The sequence below is a fragment of the Manis pentadactyla genome, chromosome X (genome assembly GCF_030020395.1).
Source record: "Manis pentadactyla isolate mManPen7 chromosome X, mManPen7.hap1, whole genome shotgun sequence".
Lineage (NCBI taxonomy): Eukaryota > Metazoa > Chordata > Mammalia > Pholidota > Manidae > Manis > Manis pentadactyla.
The window spans coordinates 103,399,811-103,426,237 of record NC_080038.1 but is presented as its reverse complement, the minus strand read 5'-3'; the positions used below and the strand labels follow the sequence as shown (position 1 = coordinate 103,426,237).

At 42.7% G+C, this 26,427-nt stretch overlaps 1 protein-coding gene across 3 annotated transcripts in view; it reads left to right on the top strand.

The window, feature by feature from the left end:
- The first annotated feature begins 16,498 nt into the window (after positions 1-16,498).
- TSC22D3 (TSC22 domain family member 3) overlaps positions 16,499-26,427 on the top strand; it is a 58,504-nt gene continuing 48,575 nt past the window's right edge. Inside the window, exons 1-2 of one of the 3 annotated variants that reach the window (XM_057495195.1) lie at positions 16,499-16,619; positions 18,017-18,448. In XM_057495195.1, the coding sequence (XP_057351178.1) occupies positions 18,129-18,448 (320 nt within the window). In that variant the 5' untranslated portion in view covers positions 16,499-16,619; positions 18,017-18,128. Of the gene's footprint in view, positions 16,620-17,339; positions 17,482-18,016; positions 18,449-26,427 lie in introns of those variants that run through there. The other 2 variants (XM_036924961.2, XM_036924960.2) reach the window with 2 other exon arrangements.

The following is a 26,427-nucleotide window of genomic DNA, read 5'->3' as shown; positions in this document are numbered from 1 at the left end:
GGTGCCCAGTGGGCACCATAAAGGAAGGAATTTGTGATCCACTGTGGCAGCAGTGAAACCACCAGCAAACCCTAAATTAAAATTTTTTTTTAAGTAAAGTTATAGGGAAGGAAAGAGAGATACAAACCTGTGTATATTTAAGAGGTCTGCACCCAGATGCATAGACACCTCAGTTCTTGACCATGAGGATCATGTCAAGGCAAACCCCAAATGGAAAGTCCCAGGCTCCAGGAACATGGTCATAAAATCCAACTTTGCAAGTCTTCCTAGGGAAAGGGAAGTTATGTTGTCCTTGATTGACTTAGATCTTACATACCTAATCTACTACAACGAATACATTTAATAGCAGTATGCTCTTGGAAAATATGGCATAAAACAGTAAAATGGATGAAATTTTCATGGAGAATGAGCACTACTATCATTCTTTTCTTGATCACGGACTAGGTATCAGATAAATCATATTATAATCAGGGTCAAAGCACAGGTATGGTTGTGATGTATTCTCTCTTAATTTAATTTGTGATTCAAGTGTGTAATATGGTAATCTATATACATATATAACAATATATATTGTTAGGTTAGACAAAGAATCCCTACATATACTATCAAGTATAGACAAAGCTCTATAAAAACAAAAACTCTCTGGCATCATAAATTTGACCTAAATTAAGATTAGATTTTCTTAGCAATAATTCCACTTGTCATCTTAGACTTTAGAAGAAGTTTCACTTAATTACTTGAATATTCTAAATATATTTTTAAAACCTTCCCAGAGAATTTCAGCTAATGCCCTTTCCCCTTTACTGAATTTTCCTACTACAGCCAGAGGTATCAAAAATGATACAATTGGTTTTAGCTACACTTTTCAGAAATAGGCATTAGTGCTCCCCCACCCCATTTTGCAATGATTCCCAAATTTTACTGTGAAAGAAATACCTGCAGAACTAGACTGAAATGCAGATTCTTGTAGCCCACCCTTAAAAGAGTCTGACTCACTAAGTCTACAGCAAGATCCAGGAACTGACATTTAACATTTATCCTGCACCCCTCACTGATCCAGATGTATGTGGTCCAAAGACCACACTTGGAGAAACCCTGCTAAGGAAATGCATTCTCTTAACAAACATGTAATGAACACTTTTTATTTGTCAGGCACTATGCTAAGTGCTATGAATACAACAATGAAAAAGACACAGTGAAGGTATGAGTTTCAGAAATTATTGCGTCCCTGGCACCTTGCATAAACAATGACTCGCACACACATTGGACATGCAATATATCTATTGAATAAATGAACACATGAATTCAGAAGTGAGTGATGAAGCCAGACAAGAAAACAAGAAAATACAATACAGTGTGATCAATACTATTTTAGAGATACATGTGGAGTAAAGGTAGAAGGGAAGAAAATTGGGGGGCCCTGCCTATTTAGATGCCATTTGGAAAGCAGTAGGAAGCCCATTGCCCGAAAACCATCTTCCCGACAGCCTGTCGATGAGTCTAAAAGTCTGCCACTGGAAATGCATTACTTTGAGTCATTGACAAATTGTCCCGTTAAAAAACAAATATCCCTCACAGACTTCATTTCCTTTTTTTTTAATCTGGTTACTAGATTGGCAGATCATAGAATATGATAGCTATAGTGGATTTCATTTGATTCAGGTATTGGGTGAAGTTTCCCATAATTTCCTTGCAGACGAGATGGCAAAATATAGGCTGGATACTTGGCTGTTTGTTGAGATGAGTCTGTAACTAGTTGAACAAACGCATAGTTTGGTGTCAGACTAGAAGGGAGGTTTTAGCAGTGAGTCAAAAGGCTCTATTTTTGGCTGTGTCTTGTTCAACTCATTTATAATTTTGGTTTACTACAAACAAGAGCTTTTAAAATTTAAAACAGCCAGAACAGCCCAAAGATGGAATAGGCTGTCTTGGGGAGCAATGAGCACTAGGCACTAGAACAATGAGAACTAGGGGTTCAAGCCAATCTTGGAGACCCCTTTGCCTGGTAGTCAAGCAGTGGAGAGGCCCTTTTTAATTAAGTGTAGTGTTATGAACCAAACATGAATTTTGAAGTAAAAAAAACTCAGTTCAAATCTCAGCTTCACCACTTACTAGCAATGTGATCCTGGGCAAAGTGCTTAACCATACTGATTTCAGTTTCCTCATCTATAAACTGGGGATCAAAACACCTACCTTGCAGCAAATGCTGTGACGATGTCATATGTAAAAGCACCTAGCACAGTGTTTAACACACTGTTGGTATTCAATAAACAGCAGATATTACACAAATTATTCCAATTCTGCGATTCAGAAACTCAGAATGGGACATATAAATACATATCAAGTTTGCAGTGACACAAAGGAGGGACTTGGAAAGTATCTGGGCAAGCTTGGGTGTTGCTGAATCCAAACTGACAAGATGATGGATAATACTTAACAGTAATTGTAAAGTACTATTTTTAGATACAACACATGGCAAGAAGACAGAGTGAGGGAGATCTGGAAAGATCTCAGGCTTGGGATGCCTGTTTAATAATTGGGGCATCCCATATTTCATTGATTTCTTCACTCACTTCTTCATTCATTCTATTAACATTTATGGAACACTGTGCTAGATTCTGGGGGAAATAACAAGAAAAATGATGCAGCCCCTGCCCTCAAGGAGCTCACAATCTGGGGAAACAGACAACTTAGAAATTAAATTACAACACAGTGTAATTATTCTGCTTGAAGGAGCACATACCCTGACCCAGAGGGAGCACACAAAAGGGAGAAAAAACTACAGAGGGGAAATATGGGAGATAACTTTCTACAGGACATGATCCCTGAGTCCTTTTCAAAAAATGACCACATTGTGTTTATTTTTTGAATAACCAGTTCAGATTTATGGTGTAAAATACAGACTGCCTCCCACCCTTGTGCCCTAAGCACCCAGTTCTCTTCAGGGGCAAATCACTGTTACTAGTTTCTTATGTATCTATCCAGACATACTCTAAGTCCTATTTTGAAAGCTGAATAAGGGTTGACTGGAAGACAAGGGTTCATTCTAAGCAGAGAGAACAGTGTATACAAAGGCATGGAGGCCTGATGGGGTGTTCAGTTTGATATTGTTTGGGCAAGAGGATAAGGGAAGGATTATAGGAGAAAATGATGCCGGGGTTCTTGTTCACGGAGTCAAAGAATGAACTTTGCAAATACTCAAGATAGGAGAGCAAGGCAGAGGCTTTTATTTAGAGAGAAAGCGAAAGGACAGAGCTCCTGGCTCAGGCCAGGAGGGGCCAAGAGAGTCCCGGGGTGCTGCATTGTCTAGGGGTTTTATAGACAGTTGAGAGACAAAGGGATAGGGATGTACACTTGCCAAGTGGTCCCAAAATGTTTACCTTTGAAGAAACACTAAGTTTCTTATTAGTGTTCCTGATTATTTACAAGAATTTTACTGCTCTGATTTCCTCCCAGGATAGCAGCTTCCTGGTTTGGGAGCATATCACTCAAGACTGCCTGCTTTGCTCCCAAGGTGGGCTGAGTTATTGTCTGTTTGTTAAGAAACTTACTTTTTACCTAATTGGGTTTTAAGATGCAATCTTATTTTCAAGATGGATTCCTTCCTGTTCTTACTATGTTGTTTTGGGCTTGCTTGCTACATTGCCCAGGTTGAAAATCATTTGTTTAGGGCTGGAGGAAGAAAAGCAGCACCTGGGTAAAGTTAGAAAAATAACCTGGGAATGTAGTAGCCACATTGTTTTTTCATGTGAAACTTTCATAAGAGTGTATCTCAATCATACCTTAATAAAAAATTTTAAAAAAAGAAAAATAAGCTGAGCCCCCCAGCAAGCTAAAGCAAATCCCACAATGGATTCTCTTGCTTTGTTTTTCCAGAGGCCCTCGTCCTACTCTGTCTAAGTCCATGGTCCCTGTCTCAATAAGACCAGAAGGGTAGGCACGGCCAGGTTGTGAAAGGCCTTGTAAGTCATGTGGAGCATCTTGGACTCTACCAGTAAGCAGTGGGGAGCCATGACAGGGCTCAAAGCAGAGAAGTGATGTAATCTGTTTTGCATTACAGAAAAATCATTCTAGCACCAATGTTGAGAACATATTAAAGGGGGGTAGGCTGAGAGGCAGGGAGACCAGTTGAGAAGCTATTTAAGTAGTTAAAAAAAAAAAGAGATGCTGGAGAGTCTGCACTAATATGGGGCAGTAACATAAAGAAAAGATATACCAGATATACACTTAGACTTCACAGTGTTGGTAACTGGTTGAATGAAGAGTCTAGAATGACCCTCAGGTTTCAGGCCTAAATAACTGTATGAATAGATGTCTGAGCCACCAACATGGCGGTAGTAGGTTGGATCGAGGAGGAGGGGCAGTTTTGAGTAAGGGAGATGAATTTGTGGCATACTGAGCTTGGTTTTGAGGTACCTGGGGACTCAACATGTCCTATATGTTTAGTCATGATTGAGTATTCCAGTTCAGAGCTGACGAGAGGTCTGGGGATGTAGATAAAGATTAGGGAGTCAACAGCACAGTTAGATAAAACCATGGGGATGGATGAGATGATCTAGGGAAAAGAAATAGAACAAGAATAATCCTGGGAAAGATCAGCATTTAAGGGATGGCAGAGGAAGAATCCACAAAGGAATGTAAGGAGTAACCAGAGGGGAATGAGGAGAATGGGGACGAGCAGCACCACCAAAGCCAGGCACTTTCAAGACAGGCATGAGGACAGAATGGAGCAAGAGTGATCAGTTATGTTAAATGCAACAGAGACAGGTCCAGTAAAATAAAGACTTAAAATTGTTCATTGGATGTGGCAATCAGGACATCATTGGTTTCCTTAACAAGGGCAGTAATAGTGGTTTTCTGGGACCAGGAAAGCCAGATTGAGGAGTGGAGATGAGTTTTGAATGGGAGTTGAGAATATGGAGACAGAAAATGTCGACCATTCTTTGAAAAGCTGCTGTGATAATTGAAGGAAAGAAATAGGGTAAGCACCAATTGTGTACAGTCGAAGGAGAGTTTTGTCTGTTTGTCTTTTTAGTGGGAGAAAACTGAGAATATCTAAATGCTGATGGAAAAAAGTCAGTAAAAAGAGAAAGAGTGGTTGAAGCTAAGGATGAGAGAGGATTCCTCTCTGATAACTGATGAAGAAAGGTCCCCAAGGAGGTGGGAGAGAATAGGCTTCAAGTCATAAGTAGATGGATTAGCCTTAAACTGGAGAAGCTGTTCTATTCTTGTAAGACAAAAAGAAAGGAGGCTAGGATGTGTAGGGGTGCTGCTATGTGGCAGGGTGGGGTGAAGGCAGAAAAATGAAAGGTAGCATCTGATGGCCTAGATTTGCATAATGGAATAAGAGGTGAGGTGAGGTCATCTGCTGAGAATAAAGTGAATCATGGGAATAGGTAGGTAAGTGGAATGGAGATGAAAATGACTGAAAGGATGAAGCTTATAGATGGGTGACTTATAAGGACATTAAAGTCACTCAGGATTGTTACCAGAGTTGGAGAGACTGTAAATGAGGTGCTGAGGTCCTCAATAAGTGAGATACCTGAAGGAGAGTAGATCACAGTTGGAAGGATTAGAAGAAGGGACCTGTACCATCATCTGGCCCCATGGGTAAGAGAACAGAGAACCTCTACCACTGAACCTTTAGAGAAGTTCCTCAGTAGATGTTAAGTATCTGACCCAAAGTAGTTGTTCAATTAATGTAAAGAAGTGACTCACTCTTTTTTAAGCCAACATGATCATAAAACTGCATTCAAAGATCACAGGAAGGAACACTCCTAATGTACTCAGCATTGGTCAAACCAGTATGTCCGTTTCTAGATGCCTTATTTTGAAGTGAACATTTACATACCTATAGTGCATCTACATAAGGGTCAAGAAACCACAAAGGACAGATTAGGAATTGGGCATGTATAGTCTAGCAAAAAGGTGGTTAAAGGAGGATATGACAGCAGTCATGAGACATTTGAAGGTTTATTTCTGCTCCATATGGTAAAACTAAAATTAATGGCTGGATGTTACAAAGAGAAGATGGCAAGTCTTTTCAACACAGTTTTTCATTTATTCAGTGATGAAATGTGAAATTACCTAGTGTATCCAAGTGGAGGCAGAATGAACACCTATCTGCGAAGGGAGTTAGAAAGGCCACAGTTAGAGAAGATGGAAAAGCAATTGAGTTGTGGGCCACAGACTGTCAAGTTGATTTGTAGACACTGTGAAAGACTATTTCCTACTTCAAAAAGTTGAGCTTGGCTAGAATAGAAAGCCCTCCCTGACTCTTGCCATTGGGGAAGAATGAGTCAGAGAATCTAAAAATAGAAGAAAAACTTGAAAAATGGCTCAAAATGATCACAGTCAAAATCCTAAGGGAAGGGAGGAGAGAAGGTGGCAAAATAAAGCAAATAACCTTCCAGGAAACAAATTTTACTGGCTTTCTGGAACTGGCGGGAGGACTCTGCACAGAATTTTCTCTCAGTGGCTGCCTTAAACTAATGCTTGGTATTATTTTAATTATGCAGAAGAAATGAAAATTTGGACTCTAAAAAGCCAGACTGTTTCTTGCTCCACATTGAAAGCACTAGTAGCTCTGAGAAAGGAAATTAGGAAGAGCTGAGACAGCAGTGCTGATGTCTTACCTTTATGAGACTGCATCTAGTAGGAGAGATTGCTGAGAGCTGCTGTCAGGGCCTGGAACCCCATGGCCAGAGATCTAGGTTGTGCCAAGAGAAACTAATGCCTGATAGAGGCTGCTTAGAGCTCAGAGTGGTAGAAGATGCTCATATGTCTTTAACACCTGTATTTGAAAAAATAGTTGAGCATAAGCTGAAACAGATGGGCAGGGCCAAAAGAGACACGGCCTGGGACAGTCCACAGGAGAAAAGAGAATAATTAGTGACTGTTTAATGTAGAAGCTGATCCTGACTAAATTAGGAATGGGTTATTAGTGGTGTTTACATTTTTTTGTTTGTTTATAATTTGCACTATGTGGCCTTGCTATTCAAAATGTTTCCCATGGACCAACAGAAGCAGCATCACCTGGGAGCTTGTTAGCAATGCACGATCTTAGGCCCATCCCCAGACCTGCTGAATAATAATCTGCATTTCAATAAGCTTCTGATGTTTCATATACACAGCACAGTTTGGAAAGCACTACTGTACCTGGTTTCTTTTATTTTTTATTTTGGTATCATTAATGTACAATTACATGAGCAACATTATGGTTACTATACTCTCCCCATTACAAGTCCCCACCACATACCCCATTTTAGTCACTGTCCATCAGCGTAGTAAGATGCTACAGAATCACTACTTGTCTTCTCTGTATTGTACTGCCTTCCCCATGCCCCCCGACACATTATGTGTGCTAATCCTAATGCCCCTTTTACCCCTTGTCCCTCCCTTCCCACCCATCCTCCCCAGTCCCTTTCCCTTTGGTAACTGTTAGTCCATTCTTGGGTTCTGTGAATCTGTGGCTGTTTTGTTCCTTCAGTTTTTTCTTTTGTACCTGGTTTCTTAGCTGAACTTTCACCTACCAAAACTCTCTCCCTTACTCTTTCCTTTTTCCCACCCTCTGCTTCTCTTGATTTCTCTGATCTTTGCTTCCTTGTGAGCTAACAAACAACACTAATCATGCCTGATATCCTTAGGAGTAATTTTCATGATATATCCAGATAAGGAAAAGAAAAGGGTGGCTGGGTATATATTGTAAAGCACAGGTTTGGGGAATAGGAGCCACTGACTTGGTTTCTAAATGCACTGTGTGAATAACCTTCGTCAGGCTCGTTGAGACCTCTCTGAGCCTCAGTGTCCTCATCTATAAAATAAAGGTCATTATGTTATTGACTCCATGGTGCTGCTCTGAGGGTGGAATGAGGAGCAGGTATGTGAAATGCCTAGCACAGTACCTGACTCACAATAGGTGCCCACTATATGGTAGTTATTATTATTGAAAGCTATCAGTTTTGAAGTGAAATTGGAAGTGATAAAGAACTAGTGTTATGACCCTCTGCAGTTTTCCAAAGTCTGTGAAGGTCCCCTAGACAGCGTCTGTGAAAGCCCCATTTACCTCATCCAGTTCAGCTTCCTTGGCTCCAGCTCCAGCCAGCAGTCAAGCTAGAGTATTTCTTACTCCACTGCAGTGTCTTCCTGTTTTTGCTAAATTACCAAGATTTCCTACTTTTTCCTTGCAAATGTCCTGTACTCGTAGTACATTAAAGCTTTAAAAGAACATATTTTCTGGGCTGGCCTGGATATGTAACTACCATTTGTAATAATTTTTTTTCTCCTATGGAAAAACACATGTCACCTTCCAAATGACTCCAGAATGAACTTGGAAATCTCAGTCCGTATACAAGTTGGAGGCTGCCTGTATGTCAACATATGGAGTGGTGACAAAGAGTTAGATAAACTGAGTCCAGTATCCCAGAGGTGGTTGCAAGGTAAATGAGAATGTTCCAAGGAGTGGGAAGTAGGGCAAATAGATCAATATGAGTGTACAGTATCAAGATTTAAGAAGATAATACAGGAAGGGAGATACACTTTGGAAGGATATTAAAAAACAGCAACAACAACACCACAAACCATTTTTCTACTCTATTAAGTCAGGGACCCCTAATCAGTAGCTTGGGATCTACAAACAATATCGAGGCCTTACAAGCTATCTTTGCAAGATGATTACCCTCCTGCCCTGCTCTCTGCAGTTTGCTTGGATTCTTAAATCAGAGGAAGACAGAAAGCAGCCACCCCATCCCCCAATCCTCCTTACCCTGTGCCCTGCCAGCCAGCCCCCAGATTCAGTCAGCTTCCCTCTGCACTTACCCTCCTTCTTTCCAAAGGAGATCAAAGCTTCAGGAAAGCAGAACACAGCTTTTCATTACAAAAAAGAAGAGGATTCCTGAATTGGGTAAAATGAGATAATTAATGAGAACAGGGTTCCCAGGATGAAGAAGGGTGGAAAGCTAGAAACCAAGACCATGGAAAAAGCAAAGGACCTTTGTGCCTTCTCACTGAAGCCTTTAGCGAGAAGACTGATTATATCCAGAGTAATTCTGGGTTAATAGGACAGTGAGCTAGCCATGTCTGATACCCACAATAAAAAAAACCCATTAAAAATATATATGAAACTTCGCAAAAACATTTAAAGTTGCACTATGGGAAGGACTCTGGGGAAAAAGTGACCACTGAGTGCTAGTGGGGAAGGAGTTTCTGCTGGCTCTTGAGGGATGTGGGGTTGTGCTGAGAAGCATGCTTGTGGCCTACATACACTCTACCCTCTGATCCAGAACAATGAAACTGCCCAAGAAAGATGAGCAAAGGTTTTGATTCACTTCTACCACCTGTCTTCAGCTTAGCAATTTAGGATCTGCACTGATCACAAAACCAGAGACTATCCCTTAGTACACAGAAAATATTTTTTGAGGCAACCAGGATTCTGCTCTATGTCTTCAATAGTCAACTGCTCTATTTTTCTATATGATTTTTCAGTCTACAACTTGAGCACCCCACATGGCTGGAGATGGTGGTAGTGATGGTTGGGCCAGTGGTTATTATAAGGAAAGGCTCTGAACACAAGCATGCTTGGAGATATCGTATCTGAAGCAACGTAACAGGACAAACCACAGAGTCAGACCACCCAGAAGAACAAAAACAGAAGATCTCATCTCAGTCCAGAAGAACCTAAAAATAATAAAAGCAGTACCAATGACACTATTAACAACCACAATTTACTGTGCACTTATTATGTGCCAGGCACTATCTTAAGTGCTGTATATGCACTATCTCATTTATGGCTCATAGCAAACACAAGTTGTCATTCAAGTTTGTTTGAAAAGGTCAGGAAATAATGATACACACCATGTATTGAGCTCTTACTATGTGCTACGCACTAAGCATTTTATAACCACTATCTCATTAGGCGAATGCCCAAAAGGCACTAGAAAATGGGCTCAGCCTTTCCAACCCATTCTTCAAAGCTCAGTTGAGGCATTACTTCTTCCAACAAGCCTTCTTTAACCCTTCCAGTTTTGGTTAGGTTTGCCCACTCTGTGTTCCTTCCTTCACTGTAGATATTAGGATACAATAGTATATGATCTCCATGAAACAATTCTATGATGAGAAAGGCTGAGATGAAGTTTGCTCTTGGCTAGAAGAATTGTCAGTGAATTTTGAGGCTTCTTTATATCATCCTGTGCCAGCAATTTTCTAAAATAATATTGTATTACTTTTATAATAAAAATATTTAAGATAAGTAAAACATACTAATTTTTTGATAAATGATGAAACTAGAAAGTTCCTCTCCTTCACTCCTCCCCCCCCCAACACCTAATCACACCCACTCCTTAGAGATAACCACTGTGGACAGTTTAAGAGGAATCCTTCCACAGGGGGGTGAATTTTAATTTAAGCAAGAGAAAAAAGTGTCAATTCAGAACAGAGTAAATCCCAGTTGTAATAGAAGGATGGAAAACTAAACTATTGTAAAATAAATCAATATTTTGAAAAGATCTAGAAAAACTAGAGATTAATGAGTACCAACGGTTTATACTACTACTACTTTAAAAAAATCATTATAATGGTAAACATATATTGAGCTCTATGGAGACAAGTAAAGTAGCCCTCGATTGAGACTAAGAAATCTGACTCAAGTGGTCATTCACACATGCTTCTATACAAATCTGTCTCATTCATACACAACCATATTCAAACACCCCCCTACATCCACATGCACAATATCCACATATAAAGAAAGCTCTATATAAAAATATGCTCACAATCACAATGACTCAAATATTCTATATACATAAGATCTCTTGTTTTCTTATTAACTCTAGCTTGTTCAAATCTATTCTTAATTAATGTTCTCTTAACACTTGCATATAGATTTCACCTTATTTTTGCTTATGAAAAACTGGAACCACTCCAAAACTACTAGAACAAATATCTGAATTCAGCAAAGTTGCAGGATACAAAAGTAATACACAGAAATCTGTTGAACTCCTTTACACCAACAATGAACTAGCAGAAAAAGAAATTAGGAAAACAATTCCATTCACAATTGCATCCAAAATAATAAAATACCTAGGAATAAACCTAACCAAGGAAGTGAAAGACCTATATGCTGAAAACTACAAGACACTCTTAAGAGAAATTAAAGAGGACACTAACAAATGGAAACTCATCCCATACTCTTGGCTAGGAAGAATTAATATCATCAAAATGGCCATCCTGCCCAAAGCAATCCTTAGATTCAATGCAATCCCTATCAAATTACCAATAACATTCTTCAATGAACTGTAACAAATAGTTCAAAAATTCATATGGGACCACCAAAGACCCCGAATAGCCAAAGCAATCCTGAGAAGGAAGAATAAAGTGGGGGCAATCTCACTTCCCAACTTCAAGCTCTACTACAAAGCCACAGTAATCAAGACAATTTGGTAATGGCACAAGAATAGACCCACAGACCAGTGGAACAGGATGGAGAGTCCAGATATTAACCCAAACATATATGGTCAATTAATATATGATAAAGGAGCCATGGACATACAATGGGGAAATGACAGCCTCTTCAACAGCTGATGTTGGCAAAACTGGACAGCTACATGTAAGAGAATGAAACTGGATCACTGTCTAACCCCATACACAAAAGTAAATTTGAAATGGATCAAAGAACTGAATGTAAGCCATGAAACCATAAAACTCTTAGAAAAAACATAGGCAAAAATCTCTTGGACATAAACATGAATGACTTCTTCATGGATATATCTCCCCGGGAAAGGGAAACAAAAGCAAAAATGAACAAGTGGGACTATGTCAAGCTGAAAAGCTTCTGTACAGCAAAGGACACCACCAATAGAACAAAAAGGCATCCTATAGTATGGGAGAATATATTCATAAATGACAGATCTGATAAAGGGTTGACATCCAAAATATATAAAGAGCTCACACACCTCAACAAACAAAAAATAAATAATAATCCAATAAAAAAATGGTCAGAGGAGCTGAACAGACAGTTCTCTGAAGAAGAAATTCAGATGGCCAACAGGCACATGAAAAGATGCTCCACATCACTAGTCATCAGAGAAGTGCAAATTAAAACCACAGTGAGGTATCACCTCACACCAGTAAGGATGGCCACCATCCAAAAGACAAACAACAACAAATGTTGGCGAGGTTGTGGAGAAAGGGGAACCTTCCTACACTTCTGGTGGGTATGTAAATTAGTTCAACCATTGTGGAAAGCCGTATGAAGGTTCCTCAAAAAACTAACAATAGAAATACCATTTGACCCAGGAATTCCACTTCTAGGAATTTACCCTAAGAATGCAGGAGCCCAGTTTGAAAAAGACATATACACCCCTATGTTTATCATAGCATTATTTACAATAGCCAAGAATTGGAAGCCACCTAAGTGTTCATCAGTAGATGAATGGATAAAGAAGATGTGGTACATATACACAATGGAATATTATTCAGCCATAAGAAGAAAACAAATCCTACCATTTGTGACAACATGGATGGAGCTAGAGGGTATCATGCTCAGTGAAATAAGCCAGGCGGAGAAAGACAGGTATCAAATGATGATTTCACTCATCTGTGGAGTATAAGAACAAAGAGAAAACTGAAGGAACAATCAGCAGCAGACTCATAGAACCCAAGAATGGACTAACAGTTACCAAAGAGAAAGGGACTGGGGAGGATGGGTGGGAAGGGAGGGATAAGGTGGGGGGGGAGAAAGGGGGTATTATGATTAGCATGTATAATGAGGGGGGGCACGGGGAAGACTGTACAACACAGAGAAAGCAAGTAGAGACTCTATAGCATCTTACTACACTGATGGACAGAGACTGTAATGGGATATGTGGGGGGACTTGGTGATGGGGGGAGTCTAGTAAACATAATGTTCCTCATGTAATTGTAGATTAATGGTACCAAAATAAAAAAATAAAAAAATAAAAAATAAATAAAATTTAAAAAAGCAAGGCCATCTCACAGGCATGCTATGAAGAATAAATGGTAAATGGTTGTAAAGCCCCTAGCACAGGGCCTTGTTTAGAGTAAAGGTTCGTTCATGTTAGCCATTGTTATTAATATTATAAGATGGTTGGTCTAGGACATGGCTTCTTAAAAATTCAGAGGATAAATAAACTTCAATGGAAGAGTATTACATCTTTATTTTCACCAACCTCTAACTGAACTTTAGATTTCCTCCAATTACCAATGCAAAGAACAGATGACAGTGATATTAGTGATACCTGTGTCTTTGGCAATGGTAGAAATCAGTTTTTATCACATCACTGTTATCACAGATGTCATTAAATATTTTACACTTATCATTACCTTGAGGTTACCATAGTTATCAGAGCTGTATCTAAATCTTGTTATTTACTACATTAATAAGAAGCATTTATGTAAGTATCTCATAATTTTCTATTTTTAATATTTTGATAATTGCATAACAATATAATGGGTTTCTTTATAATCCTACATATTTTATTTTATGCATCTAAAAATATTGTTCTGAGAAGGGCATGGGCTTCACTATAATGTCAAAGGGATCCTTGACACAAAAAAGGTTAAAAACCCCTGATCTACAAGGTTTTAAACCCTTGCCAGCTATAATAATCTACAAATCTACGAAGAACAATTGTGGAAAGTTTCAGTAAGGATAATCTGCTTTCCCTAGTGAAGAAAGGTTAACAAAATTGAACTAGATGGTGGGGAATTGGGCTTGCTTAAAACCCTGTTGTGTGCCTTAACTTGCACCTAACTAGACTATAAGTGCTTAGAGGGCAGCAATCTATTCTCCAGATATGCTGGAGATATGCGTAACCTCTCTGTGCCTCAGTTTCATCATCTCAAGTGAGGTGGTATCTAACTTATAGGGTTGTGGTGATAATTAAATTGAATGATGTTATGTAAAACGCTTAGCACAGTGTCTGGCACATGGTAGGTAATAAAAATTCGGCTGTTATAATATTATTATGACAGATTTGTCCATTTTCTTCCTGGCTCTCTCCACAGTACAAATTAAAGTCTAAATATATTAGTCAGTAAATCATTGATTGCGCTTATTTTTTGAATATGCAGTCTTCCTAAAATGTAAATGTTTGATAAACCCATCGTTGAAAGGTCACCTAATGATTAAAAGGCACAAGCTTTTAAGTTGGATTGAAAACTGTGGGTTCAAATCCAAGTGCCACTACTTACTACTTAGGTGACCTGTGAGCTTCATTAACTTTCTCAAACCCATTTTATCACTGGAATCATAATACCTACTTCATAGGGTTGTTGGGAGTATTAAATGAGATAACATATGTAAAGTGCCTGGCACATAGCAGATACTCAATAAATGATATCTACTTTTTTTCTTAATAAAATATGGCATGGCAAACTTGTGAAGTGAGAGGATTCCCTTACTGTTTCACATGAGGTCCCCTAAGACCTGGTCTCCCCAAATCCCTTTCCAGTCTCTTGACTCTCACTGTTCCATCTCTCATCATATTCTGTAATAACACTGACCTGCTTTGTAATGCACACCTGGCCCCCAGCATCCATGCTGTTCTCACCTCCCGGCCTCTGTTCTCTACTCTCCCCACTTAGACTGCCCTTCTCAGCTTCCAGAGCTGACTCTTCCTTCACACTCCTGCAGTTTGTGCTCTCCTCTGGCCACACACACATCAGGCTTCCATCATCACTTCCCACTTGTGCTATTTTTGTCTGGTTATGCATCTATTTTGCTACCAGACCATGAGTACTTTGGGGGCTTGGGCTGTGTCTTATTTACTTCTGAATTTCCACTAACACCATATTGGCACAGGCAAGTGCAGAGTAAGTGACTGTTAAATGACTCCATCTGAGAAAGTGGCACCCTTCGTATTCTCTTTCTGCTTCACCCAGAAAGCCACCAACTTTGTCTGGAAGTGGGTCCCCCTATGATTGCTGGATTTATTCAAGAGCACTTTGCTGGTTAGAGTCTCTCCATCCCACACAATATATGTGAGCCAAACAAGGCTTCACAGACAGGAGCCCAGGTGGCCCTGCCCTGTCAGCCTTCCACAGAGGTATGCTATATGTCAGTGTAAGCTGGACTTGTATGCACACACACAACAGATTTTTGAACTCTATCTCTGGACTCTCTAGATTTTTCTATATCTAAGTTATATTTGCTCTTGATCAGCCTGGATAGAGTATGCAAAGCTGTGCTGAATTATTAACAATACTGCTTGAGAGCAAGAACTACCACAAGGGAAATGTCAAGGGGACAAAATCTTGAATTTAATGGTGCCAAATGCAAAAAAGGAAATACTTCCACCAGGGCCTTATCCCAAGGTTATGCACAAAGATAAGAGGACTCAAGCAAGTATAGAAGCAAAAGGCCCCAGGAGTTCTCAAAACACAACTTAAATAAACATTTATGGAGAAAATATATTTTGTTATAATGTTTAACATAAAATAATTATAAACAAGAGGAAAAATCATAAGCACTGTAATTAAAAAACAATTCAGTAGGCTATAAGTCTACACAATGCATATGAAATTTCATATTCTACTACCTCCTCTGGCTTTTATCCAAGAATATAAAAAAAATGAATGAAAAAGAAAAAAAGGGAAAATTAACACATCCAAAGGAGTGGCTTTTGAGAGAACAAACTGAATCCTCAGAAGTCTGTGAGAACATAGAGACGATACTTTCATGAATTTCTGCTGGTCTGGTCGATGACCTCCAAATGCCTTTTTCATCTCTGATCTTAGGATCCTGTTAGGAGCCAGGGATACAGTTTGTTTCTGGTTTTCTGGCCCCTCCAGGAGAGAGAATACTGCCCTCCTTCCATTTTCACAAAATGGAGGACCCCATGTAAGACCCAAGGGCTTTGGGAAGAATAGTTGGCCGCCCTTAACTCGTAATCACAGGCCTGATGCCTGTGGCACTGGAATGGCACATCAATGGGAATTTCACATCTATGGAAGCCCAGGCTACAGGGACCCAGGCAAGTGAACTCCACTAGAAAGATGGTGGCTCTGGCCCTGACTGATGTCCAGATGTACACATGGCCATGGAGCCCTCCTTGTGAGGAATCGGCTTCCTCTTTCCTTCTTCTCTTAGAACCAGTGCAGTGTGGATTCCAGTAGGGGGCACCTCTAGCATTTTTCAAAGATCTAACTCTGTGACCCAGGAAGGGAACGGTTGCTGTCTGAAACGCAAGATGGCAGTATATACTGGTTTACTGCAAGGTCCTCCGACTTGAGAATGAAGGGGGGGGGGAGTGCCGACTAAAACTAAAATCCACTTGAGTTTTATGCAAAAACTGAACATTATGAATATTTCTGGTTTTTTTTCAGGAATAATAATTACTGCATAATATATAGTCAAAGTATTCCAAGTCTCCAATTCCTGAGACACCCTGGGAATCTACCACTTGCCCACCCCGCATATCCCTACATCTCGCAAAGCTGGAGTATGACCCAAGGCACCAGAGCGCCTTGCTCTCCACAGACGTGCCTTTTCATCTACCTCAGCTCCAGAGTCACCTTCTCCCTAGAGCCAAGAATCCCTCAGCCCGAAGTTTCAGAACACCCCCATCGCCAGTGGACACCCAGTCAGTGAAGCTCTTGAAAGGGTAAAGACAGAGATCACCTAAGGTGGCAGGTGGGGATCAAAAAAGGGGGCAACAACTTTGAGAAGATAAGTGAAGTGAGTAGACATTTCAGAACTAAGGAGAAGGAGGGCAGCGGCAGTGAGGGAAGCACGGGCGGGGTGAGGGTGGGGAATAAATAAGGCAAATGAAGGGGGAAAGACGAGGTAAATAAGGAAATACAGAAAAGGAGGAAACGAAATAAGGAAAGGAAGTAAAGAAAGAGAAAAAAAGAAAAGGAAAAATGAGAGAAAGAGTTCCCACTTTCTGTGTGGAAGAAATAAGCGCTGAGAGAAAGCAGGCGGTGGGGATGTGCCCGGATTAAGAAGGGCGGTTGGAGAGGGAGAAGGAGCACGGCAGAGCGGAGCCTGTCGGGGAGCCGGCATTCCCGTAAACCCTGACAGAGATTACCTAAGATGGGGTTGGGGAAGTGAGGGGAGCGCGAGTGAGGAGGAAGAGATAAGTGAAGTGACAAGAAAGGGACAAAAACCTGAGGCAAATTTGGGCGCGCTTCTGTGAGTTTTTTTTAAGGCATTTATTGGGAAGTTCTGGTGTGTGCCTGGCACTCCCAGACTCGGCAGGGGCAACCGCTCGGGCTTCGCGCGCCCCGAAAACAGGCTTGCGGTTTCAGGCTGTCAAGACGCGTTTTCGAGTACGGCGTCTCTCCTGTAGGGGGATCCCTCTGCGTGAAAAGAGGCGCGTCTGCCCTCCCGCGAGCTCGAGACTGGGGTGGCGCTGTGGGCTCCGGCCGGCTCCTCACAGATTTCGGGCGTATAAGCCCCTGGCGGCGAGAAAGCGCGAGCTCAGGCGCCGGGCTCGCTGAGGGGGTCAGCCGGGACCGGCTCCGGTGAGCGCGGTGAAGGGTGCGAGCGGCCGTGAGGGTGCGGGGGCAGGACGGAGCCGGCGGCGGGGCCGGCGCCCGAGGGGCAAGCGCTCTCCGTCGGCCGCCCGGGGGTAAATTTACGTGCTGTCACAGCCTCGCTCACTCGCTGGCCGCTCCTGCCACCGCTCCGCCGGCACAGCCCGAGATTGGGAGAGCCAGCGAGCCGGCGAGGGAGGCAGTAAGGAGGGAGGGAGCGAGGGGGCGCCCCGGCTCTCTCTACCCTGCCGCGCGCCCTTCCTGCTGCCACAGGTCCGCCCCGGCACCGCTCACACTTGGGAAACTTGGGACTGCTCTGCGGCCGCGTGTGGCACCTCTGGGGGGCGGCCCAGCCTCTAGAGGAGGGGGAGAAGGAGGAGGCAGTGGAGGAAGTGAGCCCGAAGGATCGGCTCGGAGCTGTTTGTCCAACTGTTTCTATTCGCACCCCGAGCAGCACAGCCAGAAGGGGGCCGAGCCCGGGTGGCTGGCTTTAGGCGCTAATTTCCAACTCTTCTCCTCACAGCTTGTCTCTTCTAGACACCCTGGAGTCCCCTCAGGCCGGTCCGGTGGGCGCGCACCTGCCAGCAACCCCTGAGCTCTCAGACCAGGGGGCCCCGGAGCCCGAGCCTAAAAAGATGGCCAACTCCAAGGCCGACTGCCGCTCACCTGTCGGCCTCGACGGCTGTAACTGCTGCCTGGCCCTGGCCAACCGCAGCGAGCTCCAGCGAGAAAACGGCGGGGAGAACAGCGCTCTGGATCCCCCTTCGGTGAGCAACTTTCGACAGCTGCAGGAGAAGCTAATCTATGAGAACCTCAACACCGACAAGCTCAACAGAATAATGCGTCAGGATTCACTAGAGCCAGTGCTGAGGGACCCCTGCTATCTGATCAAGGAGGGCATCTGCAACCGCAAAATCGACCAGACCATGCTCTCCATTCTGCTCTTCTTCCACAGGTGGGTAGCTGGGCATACGGGTGAGCATGCGCTCCCAGTTCCAAACAGCTTCTGCTGGACCGTCACCTCCGTGGGACAAAAGGGACAACCAGGAGGTTCAGGAGGGCCACAGGGGAGGCCGGGCTCACAGACTGCCATGACAGGACCCGAGGCTACCTGGAGTCCTGTGGCATTGGGGTGGGGTGGGGACGGGGCATGTGCTGACAGGTGAGAGCTCCATTTTGGAGGGTGTCTGCAGAGGCTTTCCTAGGGAGATGCTGGAGCTGAGAAGGTGTACAGTCTTGGATGGTTTGGGGGTAGCTGGCGGCACCCCTTCTTCAAATGCATACATTTCCACAGCCACTTTGGTGATTCCGCCATGGGATGTTCTTGGGATCTGAGATCCACCCTTCTCAAAAGCCCATCTCTAAACACGCAAATTCAGATTGGAACTCCAAGGGCTTTTAAATTACTGAGTGGCTCTGACCTACAGTGAGGGCAAGCAAAATGTCAAGACAAATTAAGCTGCTGCTGGGATGGGGGAGGATGGGGAATAAGAAAACTAGAAACCTGTGGGAATTTCTTGAGAGTCTGGATGGGAGGATCCCCCACATACACCTCCTCCCTGAATCACAGCCTTCAATTTCCAATGATGGCTAACAGCAGCCCCAGAAAGCATCCTAGGACAGGAGGGTGGATGAATCCATGTCATCGCAGGTGTGTGTTGGAGCGTGGGTCAGACTTTCTAGAAATCCATCTGAACACCAAGGAAGGTAGAAGGAGGGAAGAAACACAGTGGGAAAATCCAAGGTGGCTGCTGTCCTCCAGTCTCAGACACTCTGGTAACAGCCAGTCTTCGGAAGGGAAAGGAAGCAATTTCCAAGCACGGGGGAGGCAACTTCAGAAACCCAGCCATGAGTTTCGTGGTGTTAGAGCCATTGGGGCAGGGCATCAGTCTCTGTGTGTGTGTGTGTGTGTGGTCAGGGGGGTGGATTTTATTCTTTCTCAACAATGCAAATTATGCAAGAGAAAAAGAACCCCACTGAAGGGAGATCTAGATTGTAGTACAAGTATGGCTCTACCTCACTGTGTGAGCCTGAGCTAGTTGCCTAACCTCTCTGATCTCTAAGTTTCTTTCTAGTTCTGCAATTCTGGGTTGTTGACAGGTGGGGTGCTGAGATAAGGTAATAGGAAATTTTGAACACCACAGAATATGTGAATAATTGGATGGCTTTTCAGTGAAGCACAAGTAGGGAATTTTCCAAGTAATTGAGATATGCAGGAAATACAGTCACAGCACTGAGACCAGGTTTGCCTCCTCAACTCTAGAAGTTCTGGGAGGGGACAAGCAGGACTACCAACTTTATTAGCATTATTCTAACAAGTTGTATTTCTCAGGCATTTTTCCACACCATCAAAGCCCTTTCTCATATATTATTTCACTCTAGGCATCAATTTATCTCACTTTCTCAAAGACAGCACGTTGCTACTGAGCAGGTTTCGAGGGAATCTTCATTTCTGGTGAAAGATTGCTGCAAGTGTATTCAGACCACAGATGCTGCAACCCTGCGGAGTGAAAGCCTTAACAGGCTCCTAACAATCCCGCTTGGCTCAGTAGGAAAGTGGTGGCTGGAAAGGCGTGACAAGACATTTGGAAAGAGCTTCTTTAGCATTTGCACATTCAACTGGGACAAAAACTGCCCCTAAATGGCCTTGAGGCCCTGTGAGGTGGGATTGCCTCCTCAGCTCTGATTCCTAGGTTTAGAGCCTAGGACGGTCAGACATAGATGAGTGAGATGTGAGGCTGAAAGCTGGCGATCAGTGTTCACATGCACTAGACCTTGGGAGGCTTTCTGGTTGTCTGGGTTTCTTGATGGGAGGACCTTCTTTGTTACCTACTCCATTGATACCTGTTTATTGACGCTTGGTTCTCTCTAAAGCCTGGAATATGGGGGTGGGGGGTGTTAACATTGGTGGAGGGAGCAGGACAAATTGTTGGGAAGGTGTAACTGAGCACTCTGCCTCCTGGGATCAGAGCAACTCAGCATCCCAAACAACTGAGCAGTGAACTAGCAAGCCCTTGGTCTCCCATGAGGCTGGGGAGTGACAGGGTTCTAGCAGGACAAAGCATTCTCTTATTTTCCTTTACAACTAGGACCTTAGAGATTGAGGGTTCTGAGTTTGATTTAGTTTTTGCCCAGAGTGACATACTCATTAGCAAAGTAGGAGACCATTATTGCTGGTCGTGGGACTTCTCAGTGTCTGAGCTGGACAGCCTTCTCTTTCTTCTTTTATTCCCTGGATTTCTATCTTCATAAGTCAGCCATTATTTTTTACTTTAATTCCATTTAGTGATTTGCTATTTCAAATTCCTGCTTGGATATTATTTTCCTTTAATTTGTCTGCTTTCAAGACTGCCTCTTCTTCCAGAGAAGGAGCTCTCCCCACGCGTCCGCCTGCAGCCCACTCCCCTGCTGTAAGCCTTCCTATATTCTTGGGAGGAAGGGTGAGGCACATTCTTGATTTCTATCTGATTTGTCTGTTTTGACCTGTCCCTGGCTCTCAGCTTAGCTCATGGTTTCCTTGGAATACAAAACTGTAAGCAATTTGAGGGTAAGATTGTGTTTTACACTCACTTGGTTTTCTCTCTCTGCTTCTACAGTTACACAGCCAGTACTCAGTAAAGGTTTTTTTTGGTTAGATGACTGATTAATTGCTGGTGTGGCCCTATGTAAAGATTTTACAACTTTAACCTAGTCTTGTAAAATCCTTATTAAAGTTTAAATGTGATTTTTTCTGTTTGAACCACATGCAGTAACTCTTAATAGCCTGGTAGATAGCCTGATGGACAGTGCTGTGTATGTGCATATATATCTACACACAGGTGCAAATTAGTGGTAATGGGCATTCATTTTGTTGGGCCTCTAAACTATTGGTGGGGGGGTCAGATGTGTTTTAAATACTATCTCATCAATCTTGTGTTAAGTAATAACTGTAATAGATTAATAGCTAACATTTATTGAGCATTTAAAATATGTAAGCATATCTGCATAATCTCATTTAATATTTACACCAACTGAATGAAATGGATACTGTTATCACCCTTCTTCATTTTCTAATGAAGGAAGTGGAGGCTTGGGGAAATTAAGTTATTTGTCTCGTGCCTCACGATGAAGGGCAGAGCCAAAATCTTCACCGAAGATCAGTCAGGCACTAAGGAATTGTCTATGAAGAAAGAATTGTTAAGCACAGGTAACTATTAGCCCAGAAACTAACCAAACGGTTAAAATGTCCTTAGTAGGTAGGTGACCAACCCTCCCACTCAGGTACACAGGACTTTCAGGGCTCAAACTGGGACAGTCCCAAGGAAAGTGGAATGGTTGGTCACCCTTGTACTAGGGGACTCCACCTTATAATTCAAATATGCTTCCGAAACTGGAGAACTAAGGAGACAGTTAGAATATACTGGTCAAACAGTAAAGTTTCTAATTTAAATGTAGCCTGCAAAAAACTTGCGAAGTTGAAATTGGATGAGTCTTAAGTAAAGCATAGCAAGCTGGAACTGAACTTTTGCCATATTCTGTTGTTCTTGTTGTAACCTCAGATTTATTTATAAGATTCTACCCAAAACTTCTTAATCAGCTATATTCTGCCTTCAGCCCCTAAGCACATCTGCCCCATCTGGTCTGAGATACTCTTGAGTCTGAGTTCCCTTCCAGCTCTAAAAGTCCTAAGAGTCTACCTTTAAGCTGGCAATAACTGGTTCCCACATTTAAATGCTCAGAAAATAATAATAGCAAATATTTCTTTTTTTGTTGTTTTGTTATACCCATGGTTGTGGTTTATTACAGCGAGAGGCTACAGATTTCAGTCAGCCAGGGGCAGAGATGCATGAACAGAGTCCAGAAAAGTTGCACCTGGAGCTTGCTTCTGTTTTCTCCCCATGGAGCTGTGGAAAGTGCTAACATTCCTTGGAAAATAGTGTGTGACAATAATAGCAAAGATTTCTAATTGCTTTATGTGTGCTAATTCATATTAGCCTTCCCTATTGAGTTGATATATAGTAGGAAGGGGGAAAATATAGATTCAGAAATCAGGTTTCCAAGAAAATTTGCATAAAAATTATTTGTGTTTCTTTAAATGAGTCTTAGAACTAATGATTTCATAAATGCACATTCCTGGACTTGACTTCTGAGGACGTAGTCACTTACACAGTGATCTGAGGGGTGAAACTGCTCTCTCACCTGCCTGTTGTATTGTCTAAATTCATACTCTAAGATTCAGTTCTCTGTCCACGTACCATCGAAAACTCCTCTCCAATAGCAGCAGTGGTATGTGGACCACACCATGAGAAACCCTGAATTAGAGATTGCAACCTTTTGTCAACTAATTTTGCCATTTGATTTTGAGGATAGAGGGCTTTGCTGTAGAAAGGTTTTGGGTTTCTATGTGGTTAAGCCTGTCATTCTTTGCCTTTGTGATTTTTGCTTTTGGTGTCAAGCTTCAAAAGTCCTTCTCTAGCCCAAGGTAATTTAAAATAACTATTTCCTGAGTGCCTAGTGGTCTGACAAAGAGTAGGCACTCTTGCATTAAGGTATATTCCCTGTTAAAAACACAAATACATTTGCAAACTTAACATTCGTGGTTCGGATACTTCATGAGAACCTCAACATATATGAAATTCTAACTTTTTGCTGAGGCACAAATGTTAATTCCATGTGCTAAGAGGCTTTTGCTAGTAAGTGACCCTAGTGCTCTATCAGCACCTACTACACACACACACACACACACACACGTGTATTTTATGTATGTATATAAAATAAATATTTAAAATATATATACATTTGATATATAAACATATAAATGTATGTGTATATGCACATACATATATGTGTGCAGATATATATGCATGTATTACATATATAACTTTATTGGAGTGAAATGTATATAACATAAAACTTGCCTTTTTAACCATTTTTGAGTGTACAGTTCAGTGACATTAGGTACATTTACAGTGTTGTGCAACCATCACACTATCCATTTCCAGAGCTTTGTGATTATCCCAAACAGACACTCTGCACCTATTAAACAATAACTTTCCCATTCTCCCCCCTCCTCAGCCCCTGGTTAACCTCTATTCTATTTTCTGTGTCTGTGAATTTGCCTACTCTAGATATTTCATATGAGCATAATCATATAATATGTGGCCTTTTGTGTCTAGCTTCTTTCACTTAGCATAATATTCTCTAGGTTCATCCATATTGTCACATGTAACAGTATTTCATTCCTTTTTATAACTGAACAATATTCCATTATGTTCCATCATTTATCACATTTTGTTTATCCATTCATCTGTCCATGGACATTTGGGTTGTTTTCACCTCTTGGCTATGGTGAAAAATGCTGCTGTGGACACTGGTATCCAGGTATCTTTTTGAGTCCCTGCTTTCAGTTCTTTTGGGTTTCTACCTAAGAGTGGATTTGCCAAACACCTACTTTTCCATGCAATTCTGTGGGCCTCTACTCATAGTCAGTCCATACATATGTTGTAATTCTCATGAAATGAGCAAATAGCTGTTTCTTTGGGAAGAACACTCCCTCCCTAAGTCTCACTCAGCTGCTATTCCTAGTGATTTACACTGAAAAGAAAGCTAAGAAGTTTAACGAAGTGATTGAAATAGAAATTTTATGGGGAAACGATATGCTTTTGGGGATGCTCATGAATTAGGGCCTGGCAGAAGTTTTAGTGTGTCTCTTTCATGAATGGCCAGGGTCTGTTGTACCTTTTAAAAGAGTAACATATGACACCATTACTTGTCATTGACTACTTTGCGTGGACTTGTATCTTAGAGCTTCTTTCAGGGTGGCAGCTTACTGGGAATAGAGTTGTATGGGAATGGAACATGGGAAAGCCAAGTCTGGAGAGGAGAGATAGAGAAACAAGGTGGGAGTCCGTGAGAGGCCCTCTGCAGCCTGGGGCTCTGGGTAGCATGAGAACTTGAAAGGTCTGGATGGAAGGTTCATACTCTTATAGAAAGACAATAAAAACAGAGTATGAATTTCACCTACTCCTCCAGGAGTGGACCCATGTGAGCCCACACCTCAGAAAATAACCCTTTCCAGAGTGACCTGACTTTCCCTCCTTGCCTGAAGAGAAGGTTAACACTCCTGCTTATATTTGCATTTCCAGATAAACTAACAGGCTCTCAATTCCAGGTAGAGTGTTGGCTCCTTTCCAGAACAGGTCCTGAAGGCCAGGGAGTCTGTAAATGGAGATGGATGTGTCTGGCCAAGGCTGCCAGGGTCTGCAGTTCCCCAAGTGACAGAGCCCAGCAGAGCACTTGCCCCCACCTCATGGGCTGGTAGAAAGGAATGAGGTCGGCCATGTCTGCACCTGGCGGTGGTCACTGCACTGTTTGCTCATCACGATTCTGCTCCTCCCTGAACTTTCTCCTCTTATGTAAGGCATCCCTCGAGATAACTACAGAGCCCTAATCTGTCATGGCTGGCTGGGTTTACATAACAAAGTGGTTGGTGTCATGCTTGAGCTCCTGACAAGCCAACATGCTGAGTGGGAATGGGAGCTCCAGCTCGTTTGGTGGGGCACTCTGTGTGCTCAGTGCACTCAAGGAAGGGCATTCCATAGCCACAGGGGTAAAAAAGACAGAATTTCCCTTTTAGATGAAGAGAGCAATAATGGCCCGGGACATGTTGTGCTATCCCAGTGCCCACAATAATGGGACAAGGGTTAAGGCTTCTCTGTGGGGCCCCACAGCTTTGGTAAAGCATGCCCTCCATAGAAGCCCATGGGCTAATGAGAGCCTCATGAAAGCCATAAGGCTCGATCCCAGCCTCAAAGCAGGTGAGTCAGGGCAGGGATAATGGCTTATGGAGGCCACTGTCTGCAATGCCAAAATCCAGCCCATTAAGGAGTCAGCGTCAGGAGAAGATGGGGGTCTGTGAGAGCAGAAAGCAAGCTTTTCCAAGTGCTAATCCAGGCAGTAGGGAACATTATCTGTGGGCAGAACAAACTCACTTGTACCTTCTAGTGGGAAATCTCTGCCGCAAAGTAGCTGTTGCCCTTTTGCAAACAGTGTAAGAGGTGTGAGGTCCCAGCCAGCATTAGAGACTGATTAAGGGGCTTCCCATTGCGCAGACACTAGCCCAGGGGAAACAAGAGCTGGAAGCAGGCTTGGTCAGTGATGCCCCAGGCATGCTATCGGTCTTCCTCTCCTGGGAGCCACTTTCCTCAGATAGGCACAGCCTGAAATCAGGCTCCTGCCTGTGGACAAAGCCCCATGGGACCTTTCCCATCCTTCCTCGAAGGAAGAATTTACTCACAAAATAGTCTTGGGTATTCAATCCACTTGCTCTTGTCTTTTCTTCTGGGGAGATGGAGAGCAGCTGCTCACAGCTTAGGGGTCTGGCCAGGTCTCCCGCTCTGAGCTGTCTAGGCCAGTGATTGGCCATAGCTATCCTGAGAAAGAAGGGGATAAGTGAGGGGAAGGGAAGGGTTTCCAATGGCTCTTTCCTGGTTTACCCTTCATCCCCCTTTACACGCCTTCCTTAGCCTCACCCCCAGACTAGGCTGGGCCTAGGCCAGCCTGAGGGCCCTGACTCATATGGCACAGAGTGCCTTATGTAACAGCCAGGTGACTGAAGCCTCAAGCTTCTGCTTGCTCAGTGGCAGGTCTCTGTGGGGCCAGGCATTCAAGAAGCCTGCTGGGGGGCTAAGGCAAGCTCAACATACTTCCAAAGGAAAAGACTGCTTTCCCTGGTGTCAGGCAGGCAGTCTGCTCCGTGGCAAGTGCCAGGCTGCAAAGGTGACCTGCCTGAGCCCTCACCCTCAGCAACGAATGTAAGCAGGCAAGCGAGTTGCTTGGGCTTCATGTGGTTTGGGGCCTTTTTCATGGGGAGGGCAGCTTCTGCTATCACCTGAAAGTGCACTGCTAAAAAGACAGCCTGGCACATCTGGAGGGGGCCCCAGAACAGATCTCAGA